Source organism: Staurois parvus, unplaced genomic scaffold (genome assembly GCF_062004578.1).
Source record: "Staurois parvus isolate SC_StPar_1 unplaced genomic scaffold, SC_StPar_1.0 ptg000436l, whole genome shotgun sequence".
Taxonomy (NCBI): domain Eukaryota; kingdom Metazoa; phylum Chordata; class Amphibia; order Anura; family Ranidae; genus Staurois; species Staurois parvus.
In genome coordinates this window covers 6918029-6933831 of record NW_028318232.1, presented here as the reverse complement: position 1 = coordinate 6933831, position 15803 = coordinate 6918029, and the positions used below count along the sequence as shown (strand labels likewise).

Here is a 15803-nt window from a genome sequence, read left to right as displayed (position 1 = left end):
CACCTGGCATGATTCTCAAGATCTATTTTATCGTAAGCCTCATCTAAACGATCCTGTAAGTCAGCAATCACGTTAAAATTTTGAGCCACTCTGTGGACTGTATCATCAACTTTAGATTCAATTTTCTCGAAGCGATCACCTAAATACCGGAAATCCTGTTTCAGGTCGGAGGCCAATTTAGTAGTAGCTTTATCCAATTCCCACTGCAATAAATCAGCAAAACATGCAATAAGTATGGAATCCCTGGAATAATGTGGAGGTGCAAGAGGAAAAGCAGGAGGGGCCTCTGGACCATCTGGAGCAGAATCCTGGCTGCCTGTTTGACTAATGAAAATATCCTCCGTCTCCCTGTCTAGTAGGAAGGAAGTTTAGGATTCGCGGCCCGGAGAGAGGCTTACAGCCTGTGAGGGAGGACTAGAAAAGGAGCCAGGAGGTGCAGATGTGTCACTCACGTGAACTATGGGTGCAGAGGAGCTGTCATCTTGGCATCCAGGATCCGAAGGAGAAAGAGCAGTCCCCTGTGAGCGCCGCTGTAGGAGAGGCCTTGGGGCCAGGCGCCATCTTGCCTCCCCTGCCCGCTCTTTTAATGGGTTTCAGGAGCCGCCCACGGACGTGCCAGTCAGGTGGGCATGGGAAAAGCACCCACTATCTCAGCCAGGGCTCGGATGCGTGCCACATAGATTGACGAGCTGAGGCTGCTGTTTTATGCCCTGAAGCACAGGGATTGTGCGGAGCGGTCAGCTGAACATCCAGGCCAGCCGCTCGCGCATGAGCACTCCTCCAATCCCTGTATCTTTTACAGCATATCAGACTGTACCTGATGTTTTTCCTGGAGATTAGTGGCTTTGCTGTCCTTCTTGACACCAGGCCGTCCTTCAAAAGTCTTCTCACTGTGCGTGCAGATGCACTTACACCTGCCTGCTGCCATTCACAAGAAAGCTCTGCACTGATGGTGGCCCAATCCCACAGCTGAATCAACTTTAGGAGACAGTCCTGGAGCTTGCTGGACTTTCTTTGGCTCTCTGTAGCCTTTTTCACAACAATTGAACCTCTCTTCTTGAAATTCTTGATGATCCGATAAATTTGTTGATTTAGGTACAATCTTCGTAGCAGCAATATCCTTGAATGTGAATCCCTTTTTTGTGCAAAGCAATGATGACTGCAAGTTTCCTTGATTTCAAGCACCACCCACCTTCTTCTACTTCCTCCTTCTTCTTCCTCCTTCCTCCTTCTTCCTTCTTCTTCCTCCTTCCTTCCTTCCTTCTTCTTCCTCCTTCTTCTTCCTCCTTTTTCTTCCTTCTTCCTTCTTCCTTCTTCCTCCTTCTTCTTCCTCCTTCTTCTTCCTCCTTCTTCTTCCTCCTTCTTCTTCCTCCTTCTTCTTCCTCCTTCTTCTTCCTCCTTCTTCTTCCTCCTTCTTCTTCCTCCTTCTTCTTCCTCCTTCTTCTTCCTCCTTCTTCTTCCTCCTTCTTCCTTCCTTCCTTCCTTCCTTCCTTCCTTCCTTCCTTCCTTCCTTCCTTCCTTCCTTCCTTCCTTCCTTCCTTCTTCTTCTTCCTCCTTCCCTCCTTCCTTCTTCTTCTTCTTCTTCTTCTTCCTCCTTCCTTCCTTCCTTCTTCTTCTTCTTCTTCCTCCTTCTTCCTCCTTCTTCCTCCTTCTTCCTTCTTCTTCTTCCTCCTTCCTCCTTCCTCCTTCCTCCTTCCTCCTTCTTCCTTCTTCCTTCTTCCTTCCTCCTTCTTCCTCCCTCCCTCCTCCTCCCCTTCCTTCCTCCTCCTCCTCCCCTTCCTCACTCCCTCCTCCTCCCCTTCCTCACTCCCTCCTCCTCCCCTTCCTTCCTTCTTCTTCCTTCCTCCTGCTTCTTCCTCCTTCGTCTTCCTTCCTCCTGCTTCTTCCTCCTTCGTCTTCCTTCCCCCTTATTCTTCTTCCTCCTCCTCCTTCGTCTTCCTTTCTTCCTCCTCCCCTTCCTTCCTTCTTCTCCTCCTTCTTCCTCCTTCCTTCCTTCCTCCTCCTCCTTCTTCTTCCTTTCTTCCTCCTCCCCTTCCTTCCCTTCCTTCCTTCTTCTCCTCCTTCTTCCTCCTTCTCCTCCTCCTTCTTTCTTCTTCCTCCTCCTCCTCTTCCGCTGGGTTTTTTTTTTCTTCCAACTTTACCGATCAAAAAAATCTGACAAAATCCAGAAAAACGGCCGACCAATTAACCCATTAACGGTGTGAAAATGGACCGTGTTTTTTTTTTTTTCCGGCTGAAAAACTGGCCGATTTTCGACCCATCTATGGCCTGCATTACTCTAACTCAGTCAGCATCAGGGTGATCTCCAGCCTTGTGCTCGTCAACACTGCCACCTGTGTTAACAAGAGAATCACTGACATGATGTCATCTGGTCCTTTTATGGCAGGGCTGAAATGCAGTGGAAATTTGTTTTGGGGATTAAGTTCATTTTCATGGCTTGCAATTAATTGCAAGTCACTCGATCACCCTTAATAACATTCTGGAGTATATGCAAATTGCCATCATAAAAACTGAGGTAGCAGACTTTGTATGAAATGGGAAGGGGTTTTCTTTAAGTAATGCCCTTTTACCCCTGGTTCACATATCCCCTGGGCACTAGAGCCCATTAATTTAAATGGACTCCCGTGCTCCGGGACACTGAGGGAAGTCCCTGCCCTTCTTTGGAAAACGCAGCCCGCACTAGAACTGAGGTTCCCACCACGGTTGCGATTTCCAGTGTGGGCAGCGTGCCATTAGAATTAATGGCACCTGCCCGCGGGTCCACATTCCTGTGTGGGTGGTGTGGCTGCATGTATTTTTGTGCTGATCCACAGCGCCACCTCCCGCACAGATGTGAACCCAGCTTAATAATCAACTGTCTGCTGGACACCTGTTTAATGAATAATTAGACTCCCCTGTAGTGTAATTCTTGTTAAATAGGATTTTGTTGTCTAAAATTTAGCTTTGATTGGGGTGTATTCATCTTTGCAACATGGTCTTGAATGAATTTGTTAGGAAAAATGCTTTTTTTGTGTGTGCAAATTTAACAAATCTTGTTTGCAATGAATGGCCCTCATTTGTGGGAGTATTTTGTAGTATAGTGTCCCATAGAAAATGTTGATTCTGAAAGGAAAGTTAAGGTTTTCTGACAAATCTGTTGGGGTGTACTCATTTATGCTGAACACTGTACATGTGTATGTGTATATGTATGTGTGTGTGTATATATGTGTATGTATATACACACACACACACACACACACACACTATAAAGTCTAGACACCCTTGTTAAAATGTCAGGTTTCTGTGATGTAAAAAAATGAGACAAAGCTAAATCATTTTACAACTTTTTTCCACCTTTTCAATGTGACCTATAAACTGTACAACTCAACTGAAAAACAAACTGAAATCTTTTAGGGGGTGAAGTAAACATAAAAAACTAAAACAATGTGGTTGCATAAGTGTGCACATCCTCTTATAACTGGGGATGTAACTGTGTTCAGAATTTAGCAGTCGCATACATAAAAAATTATGTTAAATAGGAGTCAGTACACACCTGCCATCATTTTAAAGTACCTCTGATTAACCGCAAATAAAGTTCTGCTGTTCTAGTAGGTCTTTACTGACATTTTCTTAGTCGCATCCTATAGCAAAAGCCATGGTCCGCAGAGAGTTTGCAAAGCATCAGAGGGATCTCATTGTTAAAAGGTATTCATCAGGAGAAGGGTACAAAAGAATTTCCAATGCATTAGATATACCATGGAACACAGTGAAGACAGTCATCATCAAGTGGAGAAAATATCGCACAACAGTGACATTACCAAGAACTGGACTCCCTCCAAAATTGATGAAAAGACGAGAAGAAAACTGGTCTGGGAGGCTGCCAAGTGGCTTACAGCAACATTTAAGGAATATCTGCAAAGTACTGGCTGTGTGGTACATGTGACAACAGTCTCCTGTATTTTTCATATGTCTGGGCTATGGGGTAGAGTGGCAAGACGGAAGCCTTTTCTTACGAAGAAAAACATCCAAGCCAGGCTAAGTTTTGCAACAACACATCTGAAGTCTCCCAAAAGCATGTGGGAAAATGTGTTCTGGTCTGATTGAAACCAAGGTTGAACTTTTTGGCCATTATTCCAAAAGATATGTTTGGCGCAAAAACACTGCACATCCCCAAAAGAACACAGTGAAGCATGGTGGTAGCAGCATCATGGTTTGGGGCAGTTTTTCTTCAGCTGGAACTGGGGCCTTAGTCAAGGTAGAGGGAATTTTATAAACCGCTCCAAATACCAGTCAATATTGGTACAAAACCTTCAGGCTTCTGCTAGAAAGCTGAACATGAAGAGGAACTTTATCTTTCAGCATGACAACGACCCAAAGTATACATCCAAATCGACAAAGGAATGGCTTCACCAGAAGAAGATTAATTTTTTGGAATGACCCTGACCTGAATCCGATCTAAAATATGTGGGGTGATCTGAAGAGGGCTGTGCACATGAGGTGACATATTGGAGTGTTTTTGCAAGGAAGAGTGGGCAAACATTGCCACGTCAAGATGTGCCATGCTGATAGACTCCTACTCAAATAGTGCTGTAATAAAATCAAAACGTGCTTCAAGAAAGTATTAGTTTAAGGGTGTGCACACTTATGCAACCATATTTTTTTAGTTTTACTTCCTGACACCTAAAAGATTTCAGTTTGTTGTTCAACTGAGTTGTACAGTTTATAGGTTACATTAATCACTTGCCTACCGGGCACTTTTACTCCCTACGTGCTCAGGCCAATTTTTCAGCTTTCAGCGCTGTCGCACTTTGAATGACAGTTGCGCAGTCATGCAACACTGTACCCTTATGAAATTATCATTTTTCTTCACACAAATAGAGCTTTCTTTTGGTGGTATTTAATCGCCACTGGGTGTTATTTTTTTGCACTATAAACAAAAAAAGAGCAAAACTTTTTTTAAAAAAGCTTTTCTTTGTTTTGGTTATAAAAATTTTTAGCTAATTTTTCTCCTTCACTGATATGGGGATCAGAAAAAAACTGTCAAATTTCCTGCGTAACAAGATAATGGAGCTTTATAAAGATGGAAAAGGACATAAAAAGATGTCCAAAGCCTTGAATATGCCAATCAGTACTGTTAACTCACCTATTAAGAAGTGGAAAGTTCGGGGATCTCTTGATACCAAGCCAAGGGCAGTTAGACCAAAAAAGATTGCAGCCACAACTGCCAGAAGAATTGTTTGGGATACAAAGGGAAACCCATAGGTAACCACAAGAAAAATACACGCTGCTCTGGAAAAAGACAGTGTAGTTGTTTTGAAGGAGCACAATATGATGACACTTCAACAAAAATGAGCTGCATGGTCGAGGTGCCAGAAAGAAGCCTTTACTGCATCAATGACACAAAAGGCCTGGTTAGGCATGTCAAGGTGTTGTCGGGCATATTGTAACTGGGATTTTTTGTGGCATTGGTGCAGTAAAATCTTCTTCTTTCTGGCACCGTGGCAAAACAACAAATTTTTGTTCAAGTATCACTGTATTGTACTCCTTAAAAACAACCACACCATCTTTATCCAGAGCAGCCTGTTTTTCTTTTGAGGTTGCCTGTGGGTTTTTCTTTGAATCCAAGACAATTCTTCTGTCAGTTATGGCTGCAATCTTTCTTGGTCTACCTGACCTTGGCTTGGTAGAGCCAAGAGCTTCCATGCAATTTAAAAAGCCGCAGATGTGGAACATTAACCTCCTAGTTGGCATTTTTTTTTTTTTTTATTTAAATATTTATTAGTTTTTCACCGTAATAACAAAAAAAATTTTCATCTCAATCATCATAAATATACAATTATTTCTTATTACTTTATTTTTTCCCTCTTAAAAGATTACCCCCTCCCCACCCCCCCAAACCCCCCCCCCCACTCTGCATTTTCATTATCTTTTATCCAAAGCAAGCGTATCCTACCCATCTATCCATTCTATGACTTTCTACTTTTCACTTTCTCACATTTGCTACAAAGTTTTCCCATTTTTCCCATTTCGCGGAATATACCTCCAACTTATCTTCCTGTATATAATATGACTTCTCCATCTTACTAATCCAATTTACTCTTTCTATCCACTCCTCCTCTTTCGGTTTTTTTTTCTTCCAATACTTAGGGATCAGGCTTTTTGCCTCGTTCAAATAGTACCCTAAACCTAATTTCTTATATTTGCTAACTGATAGCTCTGAACTATGTAACAGGCACATCCCTGGATCTAACCCGATGTTCATTTCAATGATGGTCTCTATTAAATGTACTATTGTTCTCCAGAATATTTGAATTTTTGGACATTCCCACCAGATATGATACACTGTCCCCACTTCCCCACATTCTCGCCAGCACCACTGTGATTTCTCCCCACTTATCTTATATTCTACACTCGGAAAAATGTGCCATCTTGTCAAACATTTATAATTTGTTTCTACATCCCTCAAACTCTGCTTTCCGTGAACTAATCTGTTTATTTTTTTCTGTTTTTATTCATCTAATACCACCCCCATATCTCTTTCCCATTTCACTATGTGCATTGGTTTAGCGTTTGTGTCTAAATCTGTGAGGATTCTATATATTTTAGCTGTTCCGTGTTTCCTATCACCCCGTGCATCCAACAACCTTTCAAACAAATTCCAATCCTTTTTCATTCTCAGGGGTTTTGGGAGATTTCCCCAAAAACATTTTAATTGATAATAACGCCACTCGTCTAACCTAGTGAAAATATTTCCCTTTTCCAACACTTTAAAGGTCTTCAATTTCCCTTCCCCCATTATATCTCTAAGTTGGACATCTTCCTTTATAAACCATCTACCTGTTATCTCTTCTCTACCTGGGGGAAAAAATTCTGTATTTCTTAGTAGCATTAGTATAGAGTTAAATTCCCATTTCATATATTTGTGTATTTTATCCCATTCCCTTAACACATTTACAGTGTACAAACTTAAATCCTCCTTCAATCCTCTATATTGTGCCGGTAACCATATAATTCTATTCAAATTAGTTCCACGAAGTGTATTTTCAATTTTTACCCAACTTTTCCCCTCTAAATTGAACGTCCAGTCAAAAATTCTCCCTAATATTACTGCTTTGTAATATCTCTTTATATCTGGAACTCCCAGACCGCCCTTCCCTTTATCTCTACTTAATATTTCATGGGACACCCTCGGTTTTTTCTTCCTCCAGATATATCTTATTCTTTTTATTACTTTAAAAAAAGCTTCCGGGAGTTTAATTTGAAATCTATATAAAATTTTTGGTACAATTTATCATTTTTACCAGGTTTATATGTCCTAACCATGATGGAAATCCTCTTTCTAAAGTTTTTAATTCCCCCTTCACTTCATTTAATAATTAAATCTAGTTTAGTTTATACAAGTTCTTATACGCCGCACTAAGCCTTACTCCCAAATATTTTATTTTTTTAAATTCTTTTTGTATTTTCTCTTTTTCGCTTTTTGGGATATTTATGTTTAAGATCTCAGTTTTTGTTGGGTTGATTTTTAAATTTGATAGTTCCCCATATTCTTTCAGCAATTTCATTAGATTTGGGAGTGTTATCCTGGGATTCCCCACATAAAACAGCAGATCATCTGCAAAAGCTGCCACTTTATGCTCTACGTCTCCTATCTGAATTCCCCTTATATCTCCATTCTTCCTTATTGTTGACAGAAGAGGCTCTAGTGACATAACATATAATAAGGGAGACAGAGGGCTCTTTTGCAAACTTCAAACGTGCTGCAATATTCTTTTTGGACAGCAATTGCTTCCTCCGTGGTGTCCTCCCATGTACTCCATTCTTGTTTAATGTTTTCCTTATTGTAGATGTGTCAACAAAAATGTTAGCATGTGCCAGAGATTTCTGTAGGTCTTTAGCTGACACTCTGGGATTCTTCTTTACCTCATGCAGCATTCTGCGCTGTGCTCTTGCAGTCATTTTTACAGGACGACCACGCCTAGGGAGAGTAGCAACAGTGCTAAACTTTCTCCATTTGTAGACAGTCTGTCTTACCGTGAACACATGAACACATTGGAGATACTTTTGTAACCCTTTCCAGCTTCATGCAAGTCAACAATTCTTGATCGTTGGTCTTCTGAGAGCTCTTTTCTGCAAGGCGTGGTTCACATCAGACAGTGCTTCTTGAAACCAGTAAACCCAAAACAGGTGTGTGTTTTTTAAGGGCAGGACAGCTGTCGGCAACACATCCAATATCATCACACTGATTGGAGTCAAGGTTGGCTCACTCCTGGCTCCAATTAGTTCTGGGAGAAGTCATTAAGCTAGGGCCTCACATACTTTTTCCTCCCTGCACTGTGAATGTTTACATGTTATGTGCAATTAAACCATGGCAACATCTAATGTTTGTGTAGTATTATGTTCAGCAGACTGTGTTCTTCTATTGTTGTGACTTAGATGACGTTCAGAGCACATTTTATGCCCAATTCATGCAAAACTCCACGTAATCCTAAGGGGTTTACATACTTTTTCTTGCAGCTGTACCTTTTGAACTAATGATGTAGGTTCATAGCAATAGATTCCAAATGCAAATATACCACACACAGCTCTATCTGTCTCAAAAGATACAAATTTCTTATGGGTGCAGCGTTGTATGACTGAGTAATTGGCATTCCAAGTGTGACAGCTCTGAAAGAAAGTTGGCCTGGGCAGGAAGGGAGTGAAAGTGTCTGGTATTGAAGTGACTAAGTTAAGGAGGCTCACCTCCGGAAAAGAGACTAGCTAGAGCATGTCATTTGTGCATGCCATTACCTTGTGATGGCCTTGTTTACTGGAGAGCTCCTTTGTTTGAGTTAGACTGAATAAAACAGAACAGTCCCAGCGTCAACACAACAATTTAAAGGTCTGGTCGATCTAGCCAGGTGAATAAGGTCAATTCTAGTATTGTTATCTTGTGCTTCACATTGGGGGGGGGGGGGAATCTGTTAGCAAGAATCTTGGTAAATAGTTTAAGATGCTCGTTGAGAAGGGCAATTGGTCTGTAGCTGCTACATTGAGAGTTTTTTTTTTCCCCCTTGTCTAGGGAACACTGTAATATTTGCCTTGAGTCAGTCAGGAGGGATGCTCAGTCCATGATCGATGTAATTGAATGTCCTGATTAAAATAAGGCATGAGACTGCCGAAATGCTCTTTTTGAGTCAGTGTCAGATTTTGCTTTCCCTAATACAATTGGGGAGTTTTCACCTAAATTCCTGTCTTCGTGACTGCTTGTAACTGCATGACAAGAAAGAAGGTCACCGGGCAAACCGTTGATAAACTTAATAGAAGTTCACTCTTCCACATTTTACTGAAAAAAATGTTGTTTTCCTTTCACTTCCTGTCTTGACAGAAAATAAAAGCAAATCTTGCCAAAAATAGAAAAGAGATGTCAAAAACTCGAATTTCTAACCATACCCTGCTTGATCCAATGCAAAATAAAATATTTTGACTAGAGTAGCTCATTATGTTAGTTTTTCAGCATTTACCCAACTACGGTAAACTTTAAAAACGTTAAGGAAGAAGAGAAGCGCCTGATTCACTGCTCTATGCTTTGCTTTGGACTGTCCTTTGACATCATTACCTCCAATACAGGGCTCTGGACTTTGCATTGGACTTGATCACCTCAGGACCTCTGACTGCTAGAGCGAGGGAGAGACGACTCTGTGAGGACAGTAGAGGGAGGAGCAGAGTATCAGATAAGCAAATCTTTTCTCTGTTCCCTGAAACTGAATGAGCAGTTAAACCTTGCAGTGTGGGTGCTACAGTTTGCTACAGTTAGCTTTGTATTTCAATGGTTTTTATTAATTTTAAACAGTATAAAACAGAGGCAACAAAACACACCCACGCAGGGGCTATCAATTGCACCAATAAAAAAGGCATAATAGAGCAGACAACGCTCTAATTCCAATAAGGCAAAACGTATGCCCACGCAGGGGCTATCAATGGCACATAGGTTACAATAACATCAATAAGACTCTGACTATCGCAACTAAAGACAGTTGTCCACTGTCACATCAAAACAAACAGAAAAGGAGAGAAGAAGAGCAGAGAAGAAAGGGAAAAAAAAACCAAAGCGCAGGGGTCCACGAGCGCCAATACCAAACTCCATTACCTCCCCACACTGGCCGGGGGGAGCGTGGGAAAGGCGTATTGCAACCACGGCTCCCATACTTTCAAAAATTTATGTTGAGAGTCGTTGCATATACTCGACATCTGTTCGTTGAGCATCATAGTAGTCATACGATCCCGCACCCCCTGGAAAAGTACAAACGGACTCTTCCAGGCCTGAGCAATTGTCCTAGTAGCCGATAAAAACAAATAGGAAGCCAACCGCTGCTGACGAGCCAAGAGGCCCGGTATGGGGCAATGAAGCAAAGCATACCGAGCATCCCGGCGTATGGAGAGATGGAACAAAGTGAAAAGGAGGCCAAACACACGAGACCAAAAACAAATCAACCTCAGGCATGACCACCAGATATGCAGTACATCGCCACGATGGCCACAACCCCGAAAACATCGATCACTACAGGCAGGATTAGCCTGGGCCAGACGAGCCGGAACCCAGTACCAACGGAACAATACCTTGTAGGCTGCTTCCAGCGTGGTCGTATTAAATGAACATTTAGCTATGAGTGACTAGGCCCTACTCCAGTCCTCCGGATCCACAGCCACTCCCAGGTCGCGTTCCCACTGAACAACATATGAAAGAGAAGTGTGAGACGAGCGTCTGTTCAAAGCTGCGTAAAGAAGGGAGATAAGGCCCGGGGCGCCGGGTGCTGCTGGCAAAGCCGTTCAAAGGCAGATTTCTGATATGGGAAAGCAGAAGTGGCCCTCAGCGAAAGTAGCCAGTGCCGCAATTGAAGGTACCGAAAAAATTCTGCTGGGGGATCATCCCGAGACTCCCGAAGGACATTCCAGGCGGGAAAGGACCGAAAAGTCAAAAAGTGTTGCACCTGTGAGAAACCATGAGCCACCCACCAAGAAAATGCCCTCGGGCAATCTAGACCCGGTGGGAAAAGAGGGTTGTTAACGATTGGAAGCAAGGGCAAAAAGGGTGACATCAGGCCACTGGAGTAACGTACCGAGTCCCAGACTTGTAGGCCATGGAGCAACATCGGACTCAGCGCCATAGGGCGCAGGGCAGGGGGAAGCCATAGGAGTGTCGACGGTGAGATAGGGGCACAATTAGGTATTTCCAGCAGGACCCAGAGAGGAACATCGGAGGAAGCGTGCAACATAGACAGCGGGGCAATCTGGCTCGCCTGATAATACTTAGCTACATTGGGTACCCCAAGACCACCCTGGAGTCTATGAGCAAAGAGCGTATTTCTAGAGACTCTGGGGTGTTTATCGGCCCAGATAAAACGCATAAACTTCGCCTGAAGCAACCGAAGAAAGTGAGGGGGAACCCGCACCGGGAGGGTGCGAAAATAATATAACAATTTCGGCAAGATGGTCATTTTCACTGAATGAACCCGTCCTATCCAAGACAGGTGCGGAAATTGCCAGGAATGCATAAGAGAAGATAAAGAGCTAAGAAAAGGATAATAATTTGCAGCAAAAAGGGAGTCATAGGTGGGGGTCAAGCGAATGCCCAAGTATTCCAGAAAAGAGGAAGCCCACCGGTAAGGGAAGTGGGATTGTAGGCGCGAAACCAAATCTGAAGCCAAAGTAATATTGAGAGCGAGCTACAGTTAGCTTTGGACACGGCCAAAGACAGATCTGTGTACCGGCCCTGTTGCCAGTACCATGTGACCTGCTGTGACCAATCACAGCAGGTCAAATGACAGCTGTATATACAATTGATGGCTTTCTTTCATGCCATCCATTGTATACAAGTGTGTCTACCTGTGAATGGTCACAGTGATCACATGCACAGGCTGGGCCACTCACAGCTCATCTGTGTCCTGTGATTAGCCATGGCCAATCACAGCTAATCGCAACAAAAAAAACAGATTGGATCGATTTTCATTCATTTAAATGCTTGCTTATAGCAAATAAATTCTTTGCTATAAGCAATCAAATTGTGTAAAAAAAAACAAAAAAAAAAACAAAAAAAAAAAACTGGTCACTTCCCTAAAGTAGTACAACGTTACTATGGTAACATACAAAAAAGAGAAACAAATGTAATAAAAAAAACATTGAAAAAAAAATTATACCCTTCTTTTTTTTTTTTTTTTTTTTGGACTGACACCAGTCAGTGTACCTAATCAGGATTGATCATTTTTCAGATATATCCCATAGTTTGTGAACTCTATAACTTTCCTACAGACTAAATAATAAATACTGATTTGGGTTATTTTCACCAAAGAAATGTAGCAGAATACATCTTGGCCTAAATTTATGAAGAATTATTAATTTGCAAACTTTTATAAAAGAAACTATATATATATATATATATATATATATATATATATATATATATATATATATATATAATTTTTTTATTTTTTTTCAAAATGTTCGGTCTTTTTTTGTTAATGCAGCAAAAAATAAAACCCCAGTGGTGATTAAATACCACCAAAAGAAAGCTCTAGTTGTGTGAACAAAATTATGAAATTTTAGTTTGGGTACAGTGTTTCATGACCGCGCAATTGTCATTCAAAGTTTGAGAGCGCTGAAAGCTGAAAATTGGCATGGGCAGGAAGGGGGTAAAAGTGCCCGGTATTGAAGTTGTTAAATATGGTGGCTTCATTAGTTTACTTTTTAGGATTTTTTTCTTTTATATTCACCTGGTGATCTTGCTAGTAACACTCTTTCCTGTCTTAAAGTTCCTCTGCTCCACTCCAGCAGCATTGTAAATCTGGGGAGAGGATATTGTTTAAATGGAATGAACTAACAAATCAAAGCTGCACTTCAGCTAACTCTTTTTACAAGCAGGTAAAGCAAAAGGCTTTTTTTTTTGGTCTGTTTTAAAGGAAGCTTCACCAGGTGAAAAGGGAAAAAAGAAAGCTAATGCAGCCACCACATCTAATAATGGGTAAGCTGCAATATGTAACATTTCTGTTATTGGGTTTAAAACCATTTTAAATTATGAAATGTGGTAAAATGTTGACATTGCATGCCAAAATACACTGTGTGCACAATTATTTTGACCAAATCATCATTTTTATGCATATTGTCCAACTCCAAGCTATATAAACTTGAATGCTTATTGGATTTTAGCATATCAGGTAATGTGTATTTCTGTAATGAGGGAAGGTTTGGCCTAAGGAAATCAACACCCTATAACAAGGTGTGCATTATTATTAGGCAGCTTCTTTTCCTCAGGTAAAATGGGCCAAAAAAGATTTAACTCTGACAAGTCAAAAATTGTAAATCGTTTTTCTGAGGGATGAAATAAGATATTAGGGCACGTTCACAGAACTATCAAACGTTTTGTTACAAATAGTCGCATGGCCGCAAGAAACGTGTTGAATGTAAAAGAAGCAAATTAACTGCCAAAGATGTAAGAAGAATCAAACATGAAACTACCAGGAACCAATTAACCTCCAGTGCTGTCATCCTACCTGGAGTGCCCAGAAATACAAGGTGTTCAGTGCTCAGAGACATGGCCAGGGCAAGGAAGGCTGAAACCTGACCACCACTGAACAAGACACATTATTATTATTATACAGTATTTATAAAGCGCCAATAGTTCGCTCAGCACTGTACATTGCAAAGGGAGACAATACATGAAACAGTACGAACACAATACAATAGGATACACGAGGGGTTCGAGGGCCCTGCTCCTTGGAGCTTACAATCTAGGAGACATAGGTTGAAACGTCAAGACTAGGCCATAAAATATCTGAAGACAGATTTTTTTTTTTTTTTTAAAGGTTTTATGGGCTGATGAGATGCGACTCTTGATGGACCTGATGCATGGGCCTGTGGCTGGATCAGCAACGGGCACAGAGCTCCACTTCAACTCAGACGCCAGAAAGGTGGAGGTGGGGTATTGGTATGGGCTAGTAGTATTAAAGATGAGCTAGTTGGACCTTTTACAGGTTAAAGATTGACTCTCAAAAACTGGCAGTAGGTTTGCTAGTTGATTTTAAGACCCTTTCTTCAAGCCGTGGTACAGCAAAAAAGTCTACATCTTTCAAGAAGACCATGATATTTATGCAGGACGGTGCTCCATAGCATGTATTGAAATACTGCGCTGCGTGGCTATCCAGTAAAGACCTTAAAGATGAAAGAATGACTTCCCCCTTCCTCACCTGACCTAAACCTATTAAGAGCTTGTGGGCCCTTCTTAAACAGGATTTTTACAGTAAAGGAAAGCAGTACACCTCTTTGAACAGTGTCTGGGAGGCTGTGGTTGCTGCTGCACAAAAAGTTGATCGTAAACAGATCACGAAACTGACAGACTCCATGAATGGAAAGCCTATCACTGTGATTGAATAGAAGGGTGGTTATATTGGTTATTAATTTTTTCTTTCTTTGACAGAAATGTTTTTGTTCATTTTTGTTTTTCTCTAATAGTTGCCCAATAGTTGTACACACATAGATATTTTCCTAAGAAAGCCAAATCCTCACTTTTATTTTTTTAAATATTCAGGTTTGAGGTTCATTAACATTTTGGATTGACCGAGATCACTGTAATTGTTCAATGATGAAATTAATCCTCAAAATACAACTTGCCTAATAATTGTGCACACAGTGTATTGATCTGGTAATTCTTAAGTATATTCTTATATAATGCGAAAGTTTTAAGCTTCTGAGTTTTTCTAATCATGTCTTTTTGTTCTATATTAATTTAGAGCTTCGCTTTGCTGGTAGAGACAGCATAATCTTCCTGGTTGATGCTTCAAAGTCAATGTTTGATAGTCTAAGTGATGAAGACCTTCCTCCTTTTGAAATAGCGCTACAGGTAATGTTTGTTTTTTCCCTGGGTAGTTATTACTACAATAAATGTAATAACTTATACTGCCAATAGAGAAACAGAGGCTGCCGACACTACCTTCTCCTCTCGAAAATACAAGTGTCCTGACTGCCACGTTGACCCACTGGCTTCATTACTTTGGTCCTCATAACCAGGCCTAAGTATGCAGATAACGACTTCTGTTCAGCTATCCTGGTGTGCAGTTGTTCCAGGTCAGTGAATCTGAAAATACTGAAGCAAAGCTGCATTTAATATGTTTATTTAAAATGCTGGTAATTAATTTTCGAAGAAGGGAGGTGACGTACATTTTTCTTACTTGTGAATATTTTTTGAACACAGTAGTAAAGGCTGTTTTTTTTTTTTTTAATTTTTTTTATTTCACCCTTTGCCCCCTAGCAGTCCTATTAGAAGCTTTTTTTAATCTAATAGCTAATATCTTCTTATTAACAAACTTAATATGTATGAATGTGTGGACCTTAGGATGGATTGAACTGGTGTGTGTGTGTGTAAGTGTAATGTGAGACAAAGATTCTACCTGTATCGAAAGTGCATAAGAGTCTATTAAGCATGTATAATTCAAGAATGTACTCCTTACACTGTAATATTTCTTGATTAAGACACTAAAGTGGTTCTAAAGGCATTAAGGTAAAAAACCTTCTGGGTGCAGGTTCCCCGCATTCCCCCTCCCACAATACTTACCTGAGCCCCATCTCGGTCCAGCGATGTGCATTAGAGCTCTCTTGGGGCTCTCTCTCCTCATTGGCTCACACAGCAGTGTGAGCCATTGGCTCCTGCTGCTGTCAATCACAGTCAATGAGCCAATGAGGAGAGAGCGGGGGGTGGGGCCGAGTCACGTTCTGTCTGTGTGTGAATGGGCAATGCCTTTTCACAGGAGCGTGGCTCGCGAGCCCCCATACCGACAGGCTTGATATTGGGGGCA

The 15803-nt window shown here is 41.3% G+C and overlaps 1 protein-coding gene across 2 annotated transcripts in view; it reads left to right on the top strand.

Moving 5' to 3' along the window:
* Positions 1–15803, top strand: part of XRCC6 (X-ray repair cross complementing 6) — a 223278-nt gene that overhangs the window by 34596 nt on the left and 172879 nt on the right. For both annotated transcript variants that reach the window (XM_089687719.1, XM_089687718.1), the window contains exon 3: positions 14742–14851. In XM_089687719.1, the coding sequence (XP_089543845.1) occupies positions 14742–14851 (110 nt within the window). The remainder of the gene's footprint in view (positions 1–14741; positions 14852–15803) is intronic.